Source organism: Trichechus manatus, unplaced genomic scaffold (assembly GCF_000243295.1).
Source record: "Trichechus manatus latirostris isolate Lorelei unplaced genomic scaffold, TriManLat1.0 scaffold00010, whole genome shotgun sequence".
Lineage (NCBI taxonomy): Eukaryota > Metazoa > Chordata > Mammalia > Sirenia > Trichechidae > Trichechus > Trichechus manatus.
The window spans coordinates 27523647-27541145 of NW_004443946.1; the positions used below are offsets into that span (position 1 = coordinate 27523647).

The following is a 17499-nucleotide window of genomic DNA, read 5'->3' on the forward strand; positions in this document are numbered from 1 at the left end:
AAATTTATCCATTTCCTCTAGGTTTTCAAATTTGTTGGAGTATAGTTTTTCATAATATTCTGTTACAATCCTTTTTATTTCAGGTGGGTCTCCAACAGCCTTTTTTGCAAAATGAAAAAGCCAGTCCTCAAAATCATATGGAACTGCAAAAAACTCCAAGTAGCCAAAACCATCTTGAAAAAGAAGAATAAACTAAGAGGATGCACATGTCCCAGTTTCAAAACATTCTATAAAGCTACAGTAATGAAAGGGGTGTGGTATTGGTATAAGGATATACATATAGATCAATGGGATAGAATTGAGAATCCAGAAACAGATCTTTAGTAATTTCCTTAGCCCAGCACAGTTTTGCTTCCACACACTTCCTTTGTGCTGTTAATGGCAAATATACATATATTACATATTCATATGTTATAGGATCGACAATAGATTATACACTTATTTTATACAATTGCTCTTTAAATCAGTTATGAGAAGAAGGGAGAAAAATATGTATTTATACTTGTTTTATAATACAGAATTATCTTTTCTGATGCTCTTTGTTTTTTCATGTGCATTTGAATTACTGTCTGACATCACTTGCTTTCAGCTAGAAGAACTTTAGTATTTCTTGTAAGGTAGGTCTGCTAGCAACACCTCTCAGTTTTTATTTAGCTGGTGTCTTAGTCATCTAGCGCTGCTGTAACAGAAGTACCACAAATGGATGGCTTTAACAAAGAGAAGTTTATTATCTCACAGTCCAGTAGGCTACAAGTCCAAATTCAGGGCATCAGCTCCAGGGGAATCCTTTCTCCATCAGCTCTGGAGGAAGGTGCTTGTCATCAGTCTTTCCTTGGTCTAGGAGCTTCTCTGCACAGGAACCTCAGGTCCAAAGGACATGCTCTGCTCCTGGCACTGCTTTCTTGGTAGTATGTGATTCCTGTGTGTCTCTGCTTGCTTCTGTCTTTTATATCTCAAAAGAGATTGGCTTAAAAGACTATCTAATCTTGTAGAGCTTGTCAGTATAACTGCCGCTAATCCATTTTATTACATCATAGTGATAGCATTTACAACACATAGAGAAATCATCAGATTACAAAATGGTACACAATCATACAATACTGGGAATCATGACCCAGCCAAGTTGACAGATGTTTTGGTGGGGACACAATTCAATCCATGACACCTGGGAAAATCTTGATTTTTTTCTTCATTTTTGAATTATAGCTTTTGCTGCATATAGGGTTCTTGGTTGACTTTTTTTCCTTTTGAAAACTTTGAAAATGTCATCCCACCGCCTTCTGGCCTCCATTGTTTCTGCTGAGAAGTCAGTTGTTAATCTTATTGGAGTTCCCTCGTAAGTGATGATTCCTTTTTCTCTTGCTGCTTTCAAGATTTTCTCCTTCTCTTTGACTTTTAACATTTTTACTATAAATTTTCTATTTGTGGATCTCTTTACATTTATCCTACCTGAAGTTTGTTGAGCTTCCTGGATGTGTAGATTATTGTTTTTCAATTAATTTGGGAAGTTTTCTGCTATTAATTCTTAGAATATTTTTTCTACCCTCCTCTCTCTTCTAGCCGTTTGGTACTCCCTTTACACATAGGTTGGAGTGCTTGATGGTGTCCCACATTTCTCTGAGGCTCTGTTCAGTTCTCTTTTTTTTTTCTCTGAGATCTTCAGCTTGCATAATCTCTATCAATCTATCTTCAAATTTGTTAATTGTTTCTTCTGCCACTTCAAATCTACTGTTGAGCCCCTCTAGTGATTTTTTTATTTCAGTTATTGTACTTTTCAACTCCATAATTTCCGTATGGTTGTTTTTTTTATAATTTCTATCTCTATTGATTTTTTCTACTGGATGTGACATGGCCATCATACCTTCCTTTACTTCTTTAATAATGCTTTCCTTTAGTTATGTGAATATACTTATGTTGGCTATTTAAAGTATTTTTCTGCTAAGCTAAAGCCGACATCTGGTCACTCTCAGGCATTTTGTGTTTCCTGCATCATTTTTTCTTTTTTTTTCTTTTTTTGGTATATGGGTCATGCTTTCCTATTTCTTTGCATGCCTCATAATTTTTGTTGGAAATGGGACATAGAGAATATATTGTAGCAACTCTGGATACTGGTCCCCGTTCTGGGGCTTGTTATTTGTTATTTGCATGTTTGTTTTTTAGTGACTAAAAAATTGTTTTAGTGAAGTCTACCCACCCCCTGCAGTGTTAAGCCTCTGATGTTGCTCCTCAAGGAAGTATAATTTTGAGTATGCCCACAGTCATCCTACGATGTCAGTGATATTGGTAGGGCTCTCTTTCTATTTTTCCCTGACCACATCCAGCTGTTGAACTCCACTAATTGCCCATTGATTGCTCTATTGTTTTCAACAACGCCCCTGAGCATAAATTGCTCCTCCAAGGAATTCAATCAAATTGTGGCTCCTTTGAAGGAATAATTTGTAAGATCCTGTTTGTTATTTGTTCTGACTGCAGAAGGGCTCATCCCAGCTGTCTTATTTCTGGGTTCTCTCCTGCATACTAGCCACCGACAGTCTAGACTGCATTTTCATTAAATCTACAAATCTGCTCCCAATTGCCTTTCGTCACAATTTTAACTCTTCTTGAAAGTTCCCTTAGGTTTGAAAATCCAGGCTCTGTTATAAATGAAATCAGTTCCTTAGAGAAGAGATTGGTAGCTATCGGTTTTACGTCCTCCTTCCCCCTACCTCCCTGGCAAAATCTCTGTGCCAGGCATCTAGAGCTGAGGTTGGATATAATAGTCATCTTCTTTCTGAATGACACCCTGCTTTAGGAGCTGAGTACTCACTGGAAGGGGTGGTAGCATCCTGAGGTTCTCTTGGCTTGCCTCTCCTGGTGCAAAACCACTGCCTCATGAGTTGAGGTGTGATTGGGGCTCAAGTATTCTTAGCACACTGTGTCCCAGGTGAGCCTCTGTTCCACAAGTAGGGGTTGGGTGGAAGAAAGGAGCCCACACCTTGAAACCGCACTCACCTGGGACTTAGCTTCAGCAACAGGTAGGTGGGGGCAGGATGAGAGATGGTGAAGTCATGCTTCTCCCAAGAAGAAAGCCCTCTGACTGGAAACTGCAGGGGAGAGGGAGCCCTGTGTTCTTGGCTGCAGCAGTCTGGAGTGGAGACTACACCTTGCTGAGCTGAAAGTGCATATGGAGGGAGTGGTCTTGGTTCAAATATCACAAATTCTCTCCTAAACTGTACAGATCATTGGGAAAGGTCAGAAGGACTAACAAAATGGCAATTGAGATTACTTATAAACACATGGGTTTCTTTAGAATAAAATGGAAACATGGCCCCATGGTGATGTGAAAGGGAAGAAGCACTCACATTGCCACGGTTATGTATGACCAGGTTACTTTGGGAGCCCTGGTAGCATAGTGGTTAAGTGTTTGGCTGCTAACTAAAAGGTCAGCAGTTCGAATCTACCAGCTGCTCCTTGGAAACCCTATGGGGCAGTTCTTTTCCGCCCTAAAGGGTCACTATGAGTCAGAATCGACTCGAAGGCAATGGTTTTTTGTTTTTAGGTTACTTTGAGTCTAGATACTATCCCTTCAGGGTCCTGGCACAATGCCTGCATAAGCATGCATAGGCCCAATAGCAGACTATATGTTTCTAGATGCTATTGTTTAGACAGGTACAAACTGCAACAGCTGTAAGGGATTTTTATATCACAAAATGGCCTGCAAGTCACCAGCCAGTCAGAATATAGCCTCAAACCACTAGTCAATCAAACGCCACCTCCTACCAGCCATCACCTATCTCTCTAGTAACAGTAAGAATGAAACATAACAAGAAAGATGTGTGGCTGGGTTATAAACCTCATTTATAGAGAACTCATGGTAGTTGACTTTGACAGCAGTGACAATTAACAACTGACCCCCGCTAAAAACTCTCACATAAAATCCTCTGTGTAATTTGTGCTTTACCTTGTGAAATTTCATTCCTTAGTTTTTTTTGAATAAGAGACTTTTTACTTTTATTATTTACTTTTTCTATTCTAGACTAGTAAAGTCAGCCTCTAAAAAATGGGCTTGGGGTCAATCAGGTAATGTGAAATCAATGTTAGTAAAATGTCACAAGGACAGCTTTTTCTGGAGACAGAGGTTCTGTATAATGAAAATGGCTGTGATTTTTGAAAATTAATTATAGGGATTAGAAGGTTTGAATGGCCAACTATTTTAGTTCCCTGAAGGTAAGAATTTGGGATAGGATGCCCAATAGCATTTAGCACAACGCCTAAATTTGTCTTGAAACAGTGAGGGGAATGCTGAAGGGCTTGTTTAAGCAGCGGTGCTGTTTCTTACATAGGTGCTGAAAGGCTCCCTCTTGAGGGAAGGATTCAGGATAGAGAACGTGATAGCTAAGACCTAGCAGGCCAAGTGAAAAGGGAAAAGGCAAACCTACCTCCACCTAATCTCATCATTCTCTGTCTTCTACTAGCATCACTTCTTCTCCTTCCCTCCTTTGTTTTTTAAAACATTTTTTTAAATTGTGAAGTACAGTACACAAACCGGAAAGCACAAAGCATAAATGTACAGCTCAATGAGTTTTAACAATGCAAATATTTGTGTAATTACCAGTTGGTTCAAAAAAAAAAAAAAATAGAACATTGTCAGCACCCCAGAAACCCACTTGTGCCTTCTCCTAGTCATTACTACTTTCCTTTTCCCCAAAGGCAACCATTACCCTCACTTCTGACATCATAATTTCATTTTCCCTATTTTTACACTATATGTAAAATCAATTATACAGTAAATAAAAGAACTGCCTTCTTTCATTTAACATTTTATTGGAGATACATTTATTGGATTATACAACAGGAAAGTGCACAAATCATAAGTGGGTCAGCTTGATGAATTTTTCACAAACAGAACATTCCTTTGTGTACTGGGTTGAGTTATGTTCCTCCCTCCACCTGTAAGAAATATATTTGAGTACCTGTGAATGTGACCTTATTTGGAAATTCAGATGTAGTTAAGTTATGATGAGTTTATACTGGATTAGGGTGGGCCCTAAATCCAATATGACTGGTGTCCTTATAAAAAGAGAGAATTTGGACACAGACACAGGCACACAGGGAGAATGCCACATGATGATGGAGGCAGACTGAAGTGATGTGTCTACAAACCAAGGGATACTGAGGATTGTCAGCAATCGCCAGAAGCTAGGAAGAGGCAAGAAAAGATCCTCCCCTAGAGCCTTCTGAGAGAGCATGGCCCCGCCAACACCTTGATTTTGGACTTCTAGCCTTCAGAACAATAAATTTCTGTTACCTTAAGCCACACAGTTTGTGGTAATTTGTTACGGCAGCCCTAGGAAACTAATACACTATGTATTATGGGTTGAATTGTGTCCCCCCAAAATATGTATTGTAAATCCTAACCCTTATACCTGTGTTTATAATCTCATTTGAGAATGGGTTCTTTGTTGTGTTAATGAGTCAGTGTAGGGTCTGTCTTAAATCAATCTCTTAAGATTATAAAAAGAGCTGATTGAGCAAGCAACCAAGCCAGCAAGCAGAGATGAGGGAACATAAATGCCAAGCCAATGAAAATCACCAAGGAACGGAGGCTCAAAAGAGACAAGGACCTTCCTCTAGAGTCAACAGAGAGAGAAAGCTTCACCCTGAATTCGGACGTCTAGCCTCCTAACTGTGAGAAAATACGTTTCTGTTTGTTAAAAGCCACCCACTTGTGATATTTCTGTTATATTAGCACTAGAGAACTAAGACACTATGTAGCCAGTGCCCAGATCAAGAAACAGAACATTACCAGAGGCCCCCATTGTGCCCCCTTCTAGTCACTATCTGCCCCCACGGGTAACTACTATCCTAAATTCTAACACTGTATGTCAGTTTTGTCTAAATTTGAACTTATATATATGGAAATGTACAGTAGATAGACTCTTTTGCATCTGGCTCCTTTCACTCAACATTACATTTATGAGATTCACCTGCATTGCTGCATGTAGCTGTAGTACGTCCACTCTCACTGCTGTTTTGTATTCCATTGTACAGCTATACCACAGTTTGATGATCCATTTTGCGGTATGTGGATAGTTGGGTTGTTTTCCAATTTTCAGCTACTACAAATACTGCTGCTATGAAAATTCTTGTCCATGTCTTCTGGTGAACATATACATGCATTTCTGTCGGTTATATGTCTAGGAGTAGAATTCCTAGGTCATCGGCTATAGTATGTTCAGTTTTAGTAGATCCTGCCAAATAGTGGTTGTCCCAATTCACATTCCCACCAGCAGTGTAAGGGAATTCCATTTGTTCACATCTTTGCCAATATCTGGTATTATGTCTGTAATTTTACCTGTGTCGGTGAGTTGCACATGTACTGTTATCTCATTTTGGTTTTAATTCACATTCTTCTGGTTTCCATTAAGGTGGAATTACTTTCATATGTATTGATCATTTAGATTTCATTTTATGTGAAATACCAGTTCAAGTCTTCTGCCTATTTTTCTCTTATAAATTGTCTTTCTCTTATTGATTTGTAGGATTTCTTTATATCGTCTATATACAAGTCCTTTGCATGCTAAATTTCTCTCAAAATATTTCCTCTACCTTTTGGTTTTTCCTTTTCACTTTCTTAATGAAAGATATTGTTGTTAACTGCTCTCAAGTCAGCCCCCGACTCATGGCAACCCCGTGTGTTACAGAGTAGAACTGCTCCATGAGGTTTTCTTGGCTGTAATCTTTACCAGAAGAGCCCTGGTGGCGCAATAGTAAAGTGCTCAGCTGCCAACAGAAAGGTTGGTGGTTCAAACCCACACAGTGGCTCCTTGGGGGAAAGACCTGGCGATCTGCTCCCATAAAGATTTCTGCCTAGAAAACCCTATGGGACAGTCCTGCTCTGTCACACAGGGTCACTATGAGTAGAAATTGACTGGACTGCACACAACAACGACAATCTTTACCGAAGCGGTTCACCAGACATTTCTTCAGTGAGCTGCTGGGTGGGTTCAAATTGCCAACTCTTAGGTTAGCAGTCAGTTGCAAACAGCTTGCGTCATCCAGGCTGCTTAATGAAAGATACATACATACATACATACATATATATAGTAGTATTTTTGTTATAGTGGCAATAGATAACTAAGACCTGGTGGTACAGTGGTTCAGGTGGTTAGCTGCTAATTGAAAGGTTGGCGGTTGGAATCCACCAGCGTAGGAGAAAGATGTGGCAGTTAGCTTCCATAAAGATTTACAGTCTTGGAAACCCTGTGGTGCAGTTTTACTCTGTCCTATAGGGTCGCTATGAGTCGGAATCGACTTGACGATATACCAAACCTGTTTGAACTGCCTAGCAGCCATTGCTTCTAACCACTGCTCTACCAGGGCTCTACATATATGGAAACCCTGGTGGTGCAGTGGTTAAGAGCTACGGCTGCTAACCAAAAGGTCGGCAGTTCAAATCCACCAGGCGCTCCTTGGAAACCCTATGTGGCAGTTCTACTCTGTCCTATAGGGTCGCTATGAGTGGGACTCGATGGCAATAGGTTATATATATGTGTATATATACATGTGTGTGTATATATATATATATATATGTTCTTGGCGAGAAGTTACTAAAAATGAAATTTACTCCCAACCTAGAAAAGCTCTGTATAAAAATAGAAGAGGAAGAAAAGTTTTATTATTGAATAAGCATTAAACCAGAATGTGATACATTACAGACAATCCACTGAAGAGATTGCAAAGACAGAAAGAAATTTTATTCTTTAAATAGCTGAGTAGATACAACTTGTTACATTCATGTTAAAGATAAATTTTTTTCAGAAAAACGAAGTCTACCATTACAAGTTATCTAGGGTGAATTCTGGAAGAACAGGGGAGGAGGTGAGTTTCTTCCCTTATTTTCAACAAGGAGAATTAAAACCTTTTATTTTTCAAAAGATTGGCAGTTCGAATCCACCAGCCAATCCTTGAAAATCCTATGGGGCAGCTCTACTTTGTCCTATAGGGTTGCTATGAGTTGGAATCGCCTCGATGACAACAGGTTTGGTTTTTTGGTGGCTATTTTTCAATTTGAATTTTTCCCACAATGCGCATATATTTATTTGTATACAGGCAGTCCCCGGATTACAAACGAGTTCTGTTCCTAACTCTGTCTTTACGTCAAATTTGTATGTAAGTCAGAACAGTTAGGTATGGTTCATATCTAATGTCAGTTAGTCAAATATTTGTCTTAATATATAGTACATAGTGTACCTTTCTATACATAAAAAACATTAATGAAACACTTCCAGATACACGAAAACATCTTTAACATAATAATACAGTAATAATAATAATGTTTTGATGTGTATTGCTAAGTAATGCCCGTTTGTTATTACAAACCATTGTACGTACCTCTAATTTTTAATATACTAGGCTTTACTGCGGTTGGTTTGTAACTACGGGTTATACGTAAGTCAGACGTTTGTAACCCGGGGACTGCCTGTATTTACTTTATATTTGGCACTCATGTTCTTATAATTTATCTGTAGATTATTTTGGATTTTCTGTGGACACAATAATACTATATGTGAATAGTGACAGTTTTGTTTCTTCCTTTCCAATATTCCAATACTTGTATCTTTTATTTCTTTTTCTTACCTTATTGCCCCAGCAGGACCTGCAATACCATGCTAAATAGATGTCATGGTTCTTGATCTCAGTGGGAAAACTTCCAAGTTTTCACCAGTAGGTACGATTTTGTTGAAGTTTTTTGGTAGATTCTTTTTATCAGATGAAAGAAGTTCCCTTTTACTTCTGGTTTGCTAAGCTTTAAAAAAAAAATAACGAATAGAGGTTGAAATTTATCAAATTCTTTTTCTGCATCTAACGAGATGGTGATACAGTTTTCTCCTTTAATCTATTGTTATTGTTGTTGTTGGGTGCTGTTGAGTCAATTCTAACACAGTGACCCCATGTGACAAAGTAGAACTGTCTAATAGGATTAATCTTATTGCCAGGTCTTTCTCTCACAGAGCCACTGGGTGGGTTTTAATGGCCAACCTTTCAGTTAGCAGCTGAGCGCTTAACTGTTGCGCCACCAGGGCTTCTTTTTAATCTATTACTATAGTGAATTATGGGGCCCTGGTGGTGCAGTGGTTAATCATTTGGTTGCTAATCAAAAAGTCAGCAGTTCGAATCCACCAGCTCCTTGGAAACCCTATGGGGCAGTTCTACTCTGTCCTATAGGGTCGCTATGAACCGGAATCAACTCAGTGGCAATGAGTTTGGTTTGGTTTTTATAGCGAATTACATTCATTTTTATACTTTTTAAAAGAGAATTTCAACTGAACATATTAAAAGCACAACTAGCTGAGGCTTCTGGGTTGAATAACGTTCTGTTTCTTGATCTGGGTGCTGGTTACCCAAGTATGATTGGTCTGTGAAAGTTCACTTAACTGTACACTTACGACATATGTAATTTTCGGTATATATGTTATACTTCAATACAAAGTTAAAAGAAACACAACTAAATTCCTATTTGAGAATAAGAAGCTCTTTCTTTTGAAGGATACCTAGATGCCCCACTTTCTACTTACATCTACCTCCTAAGAGAGGTGAAGATCTAGGTTGGTAAGGTAGAAGCAAGGTCAAATCTTTAAGTGGTGCACTACTGACACACTTAATATTTTCAGAGGTAGGTACTGATTTTTGCAGAATCTGGTGTGTATCAGCTTTACTTTTCAGTGATTCACTCAAGCCAAAGAAGGAGTTCATGTTCCTATTATGTTGAGAGATTTTTGGAGGCTTATATTTTAGGTTGTCTTCTCTAGACAATCTTTGTATCTGGTTTCTGCTATCTTTGCTTTAACTGCGATTCTCCAACATGAATTTTTATGTGTTGAGATATTCTGAAGAATTCCATTTCTCTCCTTTTACAATACCTGCAAATGTTGCCTTTTATATGCCTGCAGGAATTGATGCAGTCTTACATTCTGTCTTCAAAACAAGTCTCCATACTTTCACAAATTTGTTCCCAATTGGATTTTTTTGGTTAGAATTGCGTTAAGTTTATTAATTTAGCTTGGAATCAACTAATATCTTTACAATTTCCCTCTTTTCATTTAAGACCATGGTAAGCCTCTTCATTATTTCTGGTCTAATTTTATCCCTCTCAGAAATGAACATTCTGTAGTTTTTTTCATATAGATTTCACATATTCCTTATTAGAGTTTTTCCTACTTGTTTTGTGGTTTTTCTGTTGATGTTGCGATTGTTGCTATTGTGAATGGAACGTTTTTTGTTTTTTTTTTTTTTTTTCATTCAAAAATGAACCCATGGGGCGATAGGATCTCTACCACCCCTTTCGGCTGTGAGACTCTATGGTTCCTCGGTTCAATGAGAACATTCTACTCGCGCCTGCATTACCTGAACCTTAAGGAAGATGGCAACCGAGAGTAGCCAAGCGAAGGCCCGCTCTACCTCGCCTTTGTTCTCCTCTCGGTGGATACTGCGCAGGCGTGCTCGCCCCAGCTGTATCCCCGCCTTCCCGGTCGCGGGCCCAGCTCGGTAGCGCCGGCGCACTGGCGTGCTCCGTTTACACGCTCCGGGGCCTGTAGGCGCCGCGAGTTCCGGCTGTCGCCGCTGCCGCCGCAGCTTCTGAAGGTCGGTTGCGACGAGTAACGGCGCCAGGACGAGCCCTGCACCTTCTTCTCCGATATGTACCCTAATTGGGGCCGGTATGGCGGGAGCAGCCACTATCCACCGCCACCGGTCCCGCCGCCGCCGGTGGCGCTTCCTGAGGCCTCGCCGGGGTCCGGGTACTCGAGCTCGACGACTCCCTCGGCCCCCTCCTCTTCTGGCTTCATGAGCTTCCGCGAGCAGCACCTGGCGCAGCTCCAGCAGCTGCAGCAGATGCACCAGAAGCAAATGCAGTGCGTGCTCCAGCCCCACCACCTCCCCCCGCCCCCCCTGCCACCTCCGCCGGTGATGCCCGGGGGCGGCTATGGGGACTGGCAGCCGCCGCCGCCGCCGATGCCTCCGCCGCCTGGGCCGGCTCTCAGCTATCAGAAGCAGCAGCAGTACAAACATCAGATGCTTCACCACCACCGAGACGGGCCTCCTGGTTTGGTTCCCATGGAGCTGGATTCCCCCCCTGCATCTCCCCCTGTGCCACCAGGATCCTACATGCCCCCGTCTCAATCTTACATGCCTCCACCTCAACCGCCACCCTCGTACTATCCCCCGTCCTCGTCCCAGCCTTACCCGCCTCCGGCTCAGCCGTCGCCTTCGCAGTCCCCACCGTCCCAGTCATACCTGGCACCCACCTCATCTTACTCTTCCTCCTCCTCCTCCTCGCAATCCTATTTGAGCCATTCCCAGTCCTACTTGCCCCCTTCTCAAGCATCTCCTTCCCGCCCCTCCCAGGGCCATCCTAAATCTCAACTGCTAGCTCCACCACCACCGTCCGGCCCTTCTGGGAATAAGACAACAGTTCAGCAAGAGCCTTTGGAGAGTGGAACCAAGAACAAGAGTACTGAACAGCAGCAAGCCGCCCCTGAGCCAGATCCTTCTACGATGACTCCACAGGTAAGAAAGCATCTGCTTGCGCCGAATCTTTTCACAAAGAGGGCCCTAAGTGAGTAGGCCTCAGGGCTTTAACCAGTGCTTGGCCTAATTCAACACCCATTGACTAGCTAATTTACACTAAGAGATTCTGTAAGAGAGAGAGCTGACATCCCGGCTTTTTAATTAGTTAAATGTGGATTACTGGAAGAACTGTGTAAATGAAGGGTACCACAGAGTAGTGGGATAGCTCAAGAGTTACTTATCAATCTGTTTCTTGGTTTCATTCAACCAACCTAGATTTTATTGCTGTTGCAAAGGGCCATGTTGTAAAATTGCATTTTAAACTAAAATTTCCATTTGAAAGGCAACATGAAGAAGCCTCTCAAAGGGCTAACACTCAAAGTGTGTGACCAGTTAGCTTCTTCAAAAAAAAAAAAAAAAAAATGAGGGCCACTGATAGCTGTCAGCTTCCTGAATTTGGAGACCTCAGCAAATGAAAGATGGAAGTCTGTTTTATCAGGAGCATCCTAATTATGCTTATAGGTGCATGTTGCAGTTTTGTAGTTCATTCCCAACATGCACTTGCTCTGACAATAAATAGGTATGTCTTTAGAGATTTGACCCTTTTTGTGTGTCTCTTGGTGGAACTGACCCATACATCCTTTTCTCACATCTGTTTAAGATAGGTGTAAGACATGACCAATTTGCTGCTTTTCATTGTTGTTACCATTCACTCCAAAGTGACCGCCTTGGAATTTGGCCAAGGTAAAAAAAAGTTTGTGATGTCTCTTCATTTGCAAGAGAACCATTCCTCTAATCTTCTGTTTGAAGCGATGCTTTCCGCAGAATGATCAAAATTGACAGGATAGTGGTAATAAATGAATTTTTCCATTGAGAAGAAAGGCAGAACTAAAGCAGAATAATGATTTGTTACAATTTCTTAAAACGGATACTTTTTTGCAATTACTAATCTACCTCAATAGAAGACTTTTATTATACAAACTCAGATTATATGCATAAGATTTCCCAAAGATAGGGAAGTTGTATTCTAATTTTACAGTGGTCTGATGTTAGAAATGAACAGAAGCAAGTTGTTTTAAGGAGTGATGTTTGGCACATCATCATGAGAACACGCTTGAGGTACTGGAGTAAAAACAGTGGAATAAGTGATTCTATTGGTTTTCAGCAAATTAGAACCACCCTGCTCAGGTTACTTCCTCGATTCCTCTTGTCAATTAAATAGAATTTCTGTCCCCTTTCCCACCTCACTCTGAAATTTCCAGTGTTTTCGTTGTCAAATACCGTCAGAGTTAGTCCAAACCAAAATATGACATTTATATGCCCATCTGTACTATACTATCTTTCTGACCTTTCAGAGAGACAAATAAATTGTATTTTTTGGCTTTTTCTTTCTTTCTTTCTTTCTTTTTCTTTTTTTTTTTGGTCAGCCTGGTCTATAATATAAATACTGACTTTGAATGCTGCTTTTGCTTTGCTGCCTTTGTACCCTTCTCTATAGTGAACTTTTTTCAGTGCCTTGAATATTCAATGCCTCCAAGTCTTTGGTGAGAACCAGAAAGAAAGTGATGGATGATGAGGCTTGAGAGGCATGCGTTGGTCAGATTAAGAAGGGTCTTATAAATGTTTTGAGGCTTTTGTACCTTTGTCTAGAATTCATCCCAACTTCCTCAACCCTCCTTCCTCCCTTATAGTTGTATGTCTTTTAAGGCACATCTCAGATGTCAGGGTCTCCATGAAACCATGCCTGAGCTTACCCATCTGGTTTCATTCTGTTCTTCTGATTGTAAGTCCCTTGCAGACAGGAACTGTCTCCTCATCTTTATATCTTGTAGCACCTAGGACAGTGCCTTGCATGCAAATTGTTGGCTTTCCACAAAGATTTGTTGAATAAGATACAAGAGTTGTCATGTTCTAGATTTAGAATACACCCCACTCCTCACTATCTTGTTACCTGACATTTTGCATTTATGACAGTAGGAAAAAATCTACTGACTATTTTGCACATTAACAACTTACGTCTGGTAATAATGAATGCTGAGGTGTGAGGCGAGAATAACGCTGGCTGTGATGGTTAAGGTTATGTGTCGGTGTGGCTGGGCTGTAATTCTCAGTGGTTTGGTAGTTATGTAATGATGTAATTTGGCAGTTGTATAATGATGTAGTCATCCTCCGTTTTGTAATCTGATGTGGTCATCCTCCATTTTCACATAACACTAATTTTTGCATAATGACCTGGTCTTTGGAACCTAACCACGTCAATAAGTGAAGAATGGGTGTACTTTTGTTTATTTAATAAATGTTTTCTTCATGCCAGTGTCAATCTCTGACAATTAATCCTCTACTCATTTATTATTCTTTGATTCATATTTTATTTTTGGAATGTGTCATTTAAATTTTTTTATGGTTAAAGATTTTAAACATACACAACATAGAGAAAATGGTATGATCGCCGCATATGCCCATCATCAAGATTTGCAATATTTGCTTTATGTAGGTCTTTTTTAGTTGTTGCTGCTGAACAAATCGTAAATCCCATATCTTTTTATCCCTGTGTTCTTAATTGTTGTTAGTTGCCATCAAGTTGGTTCTGATTCATGGTGACCCCATGTGTGCAGAGTAGAACTGCTCCATAGGGTTTTCAAGGCTGTGACCTCTCAGAAGCATATCACCAGGCCTGTCTTCTGAGGTGCATCTGGGTAGATTTGGCTAGTAGTCGAGTGGTTATCTGTTTGCGCTACCCAGGGACTCCTTTTTTTAAAAAATCTTTTATTGTGATTTAAGTGAAAGTTTACACAGCAAATTAAGTTCTTCTTTAACAATTTTTATCCTATAGGATCGCTGTGAGTCAGAATCAACTCTATGGCTATGGGTTTGAGTTTAACAATTTTTATATAAGTTGTTCTGTGTCACTGATTATAATTTTTACAGTGTGTCGGCTTTCTCATTATTTGTGTTCTGTTTGTTCTGTTTCCATTGATCTAGCTTCCCTTCCCTTCCTTGCCTTCTCATCTTTGCTTTTGGATCACTGTAGACCGTTTGGTCTCATATAGTTCATTGTTTAAGGGAGCACATTACTTATGAGTGATATTGTTTATCTTATAAGCCAGTCTATTATTTGGCTGAAAGGTGACTGCAGAAGTAGCTTCAGTTCCAAGTTCAAAGTGTATCTTAGGGCAGTAGTCTCGGGGGTTCCTCTAGTCTTAGTCAGTCCAGTAGGTCTGACATTTTTAAGGAATTTGAAGTTTGCTCTACATTTTTCTCCCATTCTATTTGGGACCTTCTGTTGTATCCCAGGTCAGAACAGTCAGTAGTGGTAGCTGGGCACCATCTAGTTCTTCTGGTCTCAGGTTAGAAGAGGTTGTGGTTTATATGGGCTATTAGCTCCGTGGACAAAATTTCTTCTTTGAGCCTTTGATTTCCTTCATTCTCTTTTGCTCCACACAAGTAGAGACCAATAGTTGTTATCTTAGATAGCTACTTGAAAGCTTTTAAAACCTCAGATGATACTCATCAAACTGGGATGTAGAACATTATCTTTGTGTTATGCCAGTTGACTAAGTTGTACTCTGACACTATGGTCCCAAGCCTTTTGACCCAGTAAACTAGTCCCACGAGTTGTTTGGAAATGTCTTGGAAGCCTCTGTAACTGTGCCGTCTACGTGGTTTGTTATTTATGTGGGTATGTACGCAGCACACACAAACGTGTGTATAAATATGCCTATAGATAGACCTATACGTGCATGTGCATTTACAGTCAGCTGTCTGTATCCATGGGTTCTGCATCTGCAGATTCAACCAACAGCGGAAATAATCATTGAAAAGAAAAAAAGAAAGTTCCAAAAAGCAAAATTCGAATTTGCTGCACACTGAGCAATACGCTGTATCCATGCGAATGATATTATGTGTAAGCGTACCCGTTTCACAGATCCTCAGTCTCTCTCCAGCACTCATTATCTGAGCATTGTTCGCCTCGTGTCTTGTCATTATTCCCTAAACAATACAGTACTGTATAACAGCTATTTACATAGAATTTACATTGTATTTGGTATTATAAATAATCTAGAGATGATTTAAAGTATACAGGAGGATGTGCTTAGGTTATATGCGAATACTACGCCATTTTATATAAGGTACTTCAGCACCCACAGATTTTGGTATCCACAGGGGTCCTGGAACTGACCCCCGTGGGTACCGAAGAATGACTATATTCACATAAGCCTTCCTGTACACATATATGTATCCATAACTACCTACGTAATCAAACACACGTATTTTTTTTTGTTTGTTTTTACTATTGTTGAAAAATAATATATGTTATAGCATTTACCAAAATTGTCCCATTTTCTCATGTACGTAGTGTCTTTGTCTACCTTGGTCAAGTTGTGCTGACTTCCAGTGGCGTCACTAGGGGGATGCAGGGGTGGTGCGCACCACGCTGGCTGACATTGTCATTAGGGGTGACACCAAAATGACTGTCTATAAAATTTTTGTGTAGTGTTTCAGCAGAAATTTATTATTTTTTATAAAAATATCCCTGGAGTTAGAAAACCAAAAGGGAAGAACACGCTCGGCATTTCTCAAGCTAAAAGAACTGAAGAAAATATTCAAGCCTCGAGTTGCAATATTGAAGGATTCAATGGGCAAAATATTGAACAATGTGGGAAGCATCAAAAGAAGGTGAAAGGAATATACAGAGTCACTGTACCAAAAAGAATTGGTCGACATTCAGCCATTTCAGGAGGTAGCATGTGATCAAGAACTGATGGTATGGAAGGAAGAAGTCCAGGCTGCACTGAAGATATTGGTGAACAACAAGGCTCCAGGAATGAACAGAATACCAATTGAGGTGTTTCAGCAAATGGATGCAGTGCTGGAAGCGTTCACTTGTCTGTGCCAAGAAATTTGGAAGACAGCTACCTGGCTAACTGACTGGAAGAAATCCATATTTGTGCCCATTCCAAAGAAAAATGATCTAATTGAATGTGGAAATTGTCGAACAATATCATTAATATCACACGCAAATAAAATTATGCTAAAGATCATTTAAAAGCAGTTGCAGCAGTACGTCGACAGGCAACTGCCAAAAATTCAAGCTGGATTCAGAAGAGGATGTGGAACGAGGGATATTGTTGCTGATGTCAGATGGATCTTGGCAGAAAGCAGAGAATACCAGAAAGATGTTTACCTGTGTTTTATTGACTATGCGAAGGCATTCGACTGTGTGGATAACAAGTTATGGAAAACATTTTGAAGAATGGGAATTCCAGAACACTTAATTGTGCTCGTCCGCAACCTGTACATAGACCAAGAGGCAGCCATTTGAACAGAACAAGGGAACAAGGAATTACTGCATGATTTAAAATCAGAAAAGGCCTCTGGATGCCCTTTGAACTCAGTACAGAAGTCCCCCCTGAGGTTCACCCTTTAGTCAAAGATTAGACCAGCCCATAAAACAAAGCGAGACTAAATGGGCACACTGGCCCAGGGGCAAGGACAAGAAAGCAGGAGGGAACAGGAAAGCTGGTAACCGGGACTGTAAGGTCGAGAAGGGGAGAGCATTAACATGTCATGGGGTTGGCAACCAGTGTCACAAAACAATATGTGTATTAATTGTTTAATGAGAAACTAATTTGCTCTGTAAACATCTAAAGTACAATAAGAAAAAAACAAGAAAATCAGGAAAGATATGTGTCAGGGTTGTATCCTTTCACCATACTTATTCAATCTGTATGTTGAGCAAATAATTCGAGAAGCTGGACTATATGAAGAGGGATGTGGCATCAGAATTAGAGGAAGACTCATTAACGACCTGCGATATGCAGAGGATACAACCTTGCTTGTTGAAAGTGAAGAGGACTTGAAGCACTTAGTGATGAAGATCAAAGACTACGGCCTTCAGTATGGATTTCACCTCAACTTAATGAAAACAAAAATCCTCACAACTGGACCAAC

General features: G+C 40.2%; 1 protein-coding gene across 1 annotated transcript in view; it reads left to right on the forward strand.

Moving 5' to 3' along the window:
- Positions 1–10553: 10553 nt before the first annotated feature.
- YLPM1 (YLP motif containing 1) overlaps positions 10554–17499 on the forward strand; it is an 85861-nt gene continuing 78915 nt past the window's right edge. Inside the window, exon 1 of the mRNA XM_004371043.3 lies at positions 10554–11547. Coding sequence (XP_004371100.1) covers positions 10678–11547 — 870 coding nt within the window. The 5' untranslated portion in view covers positions 10554–10677. The remainder of the gene's footprint in view (positions 11548–17499) is intronic.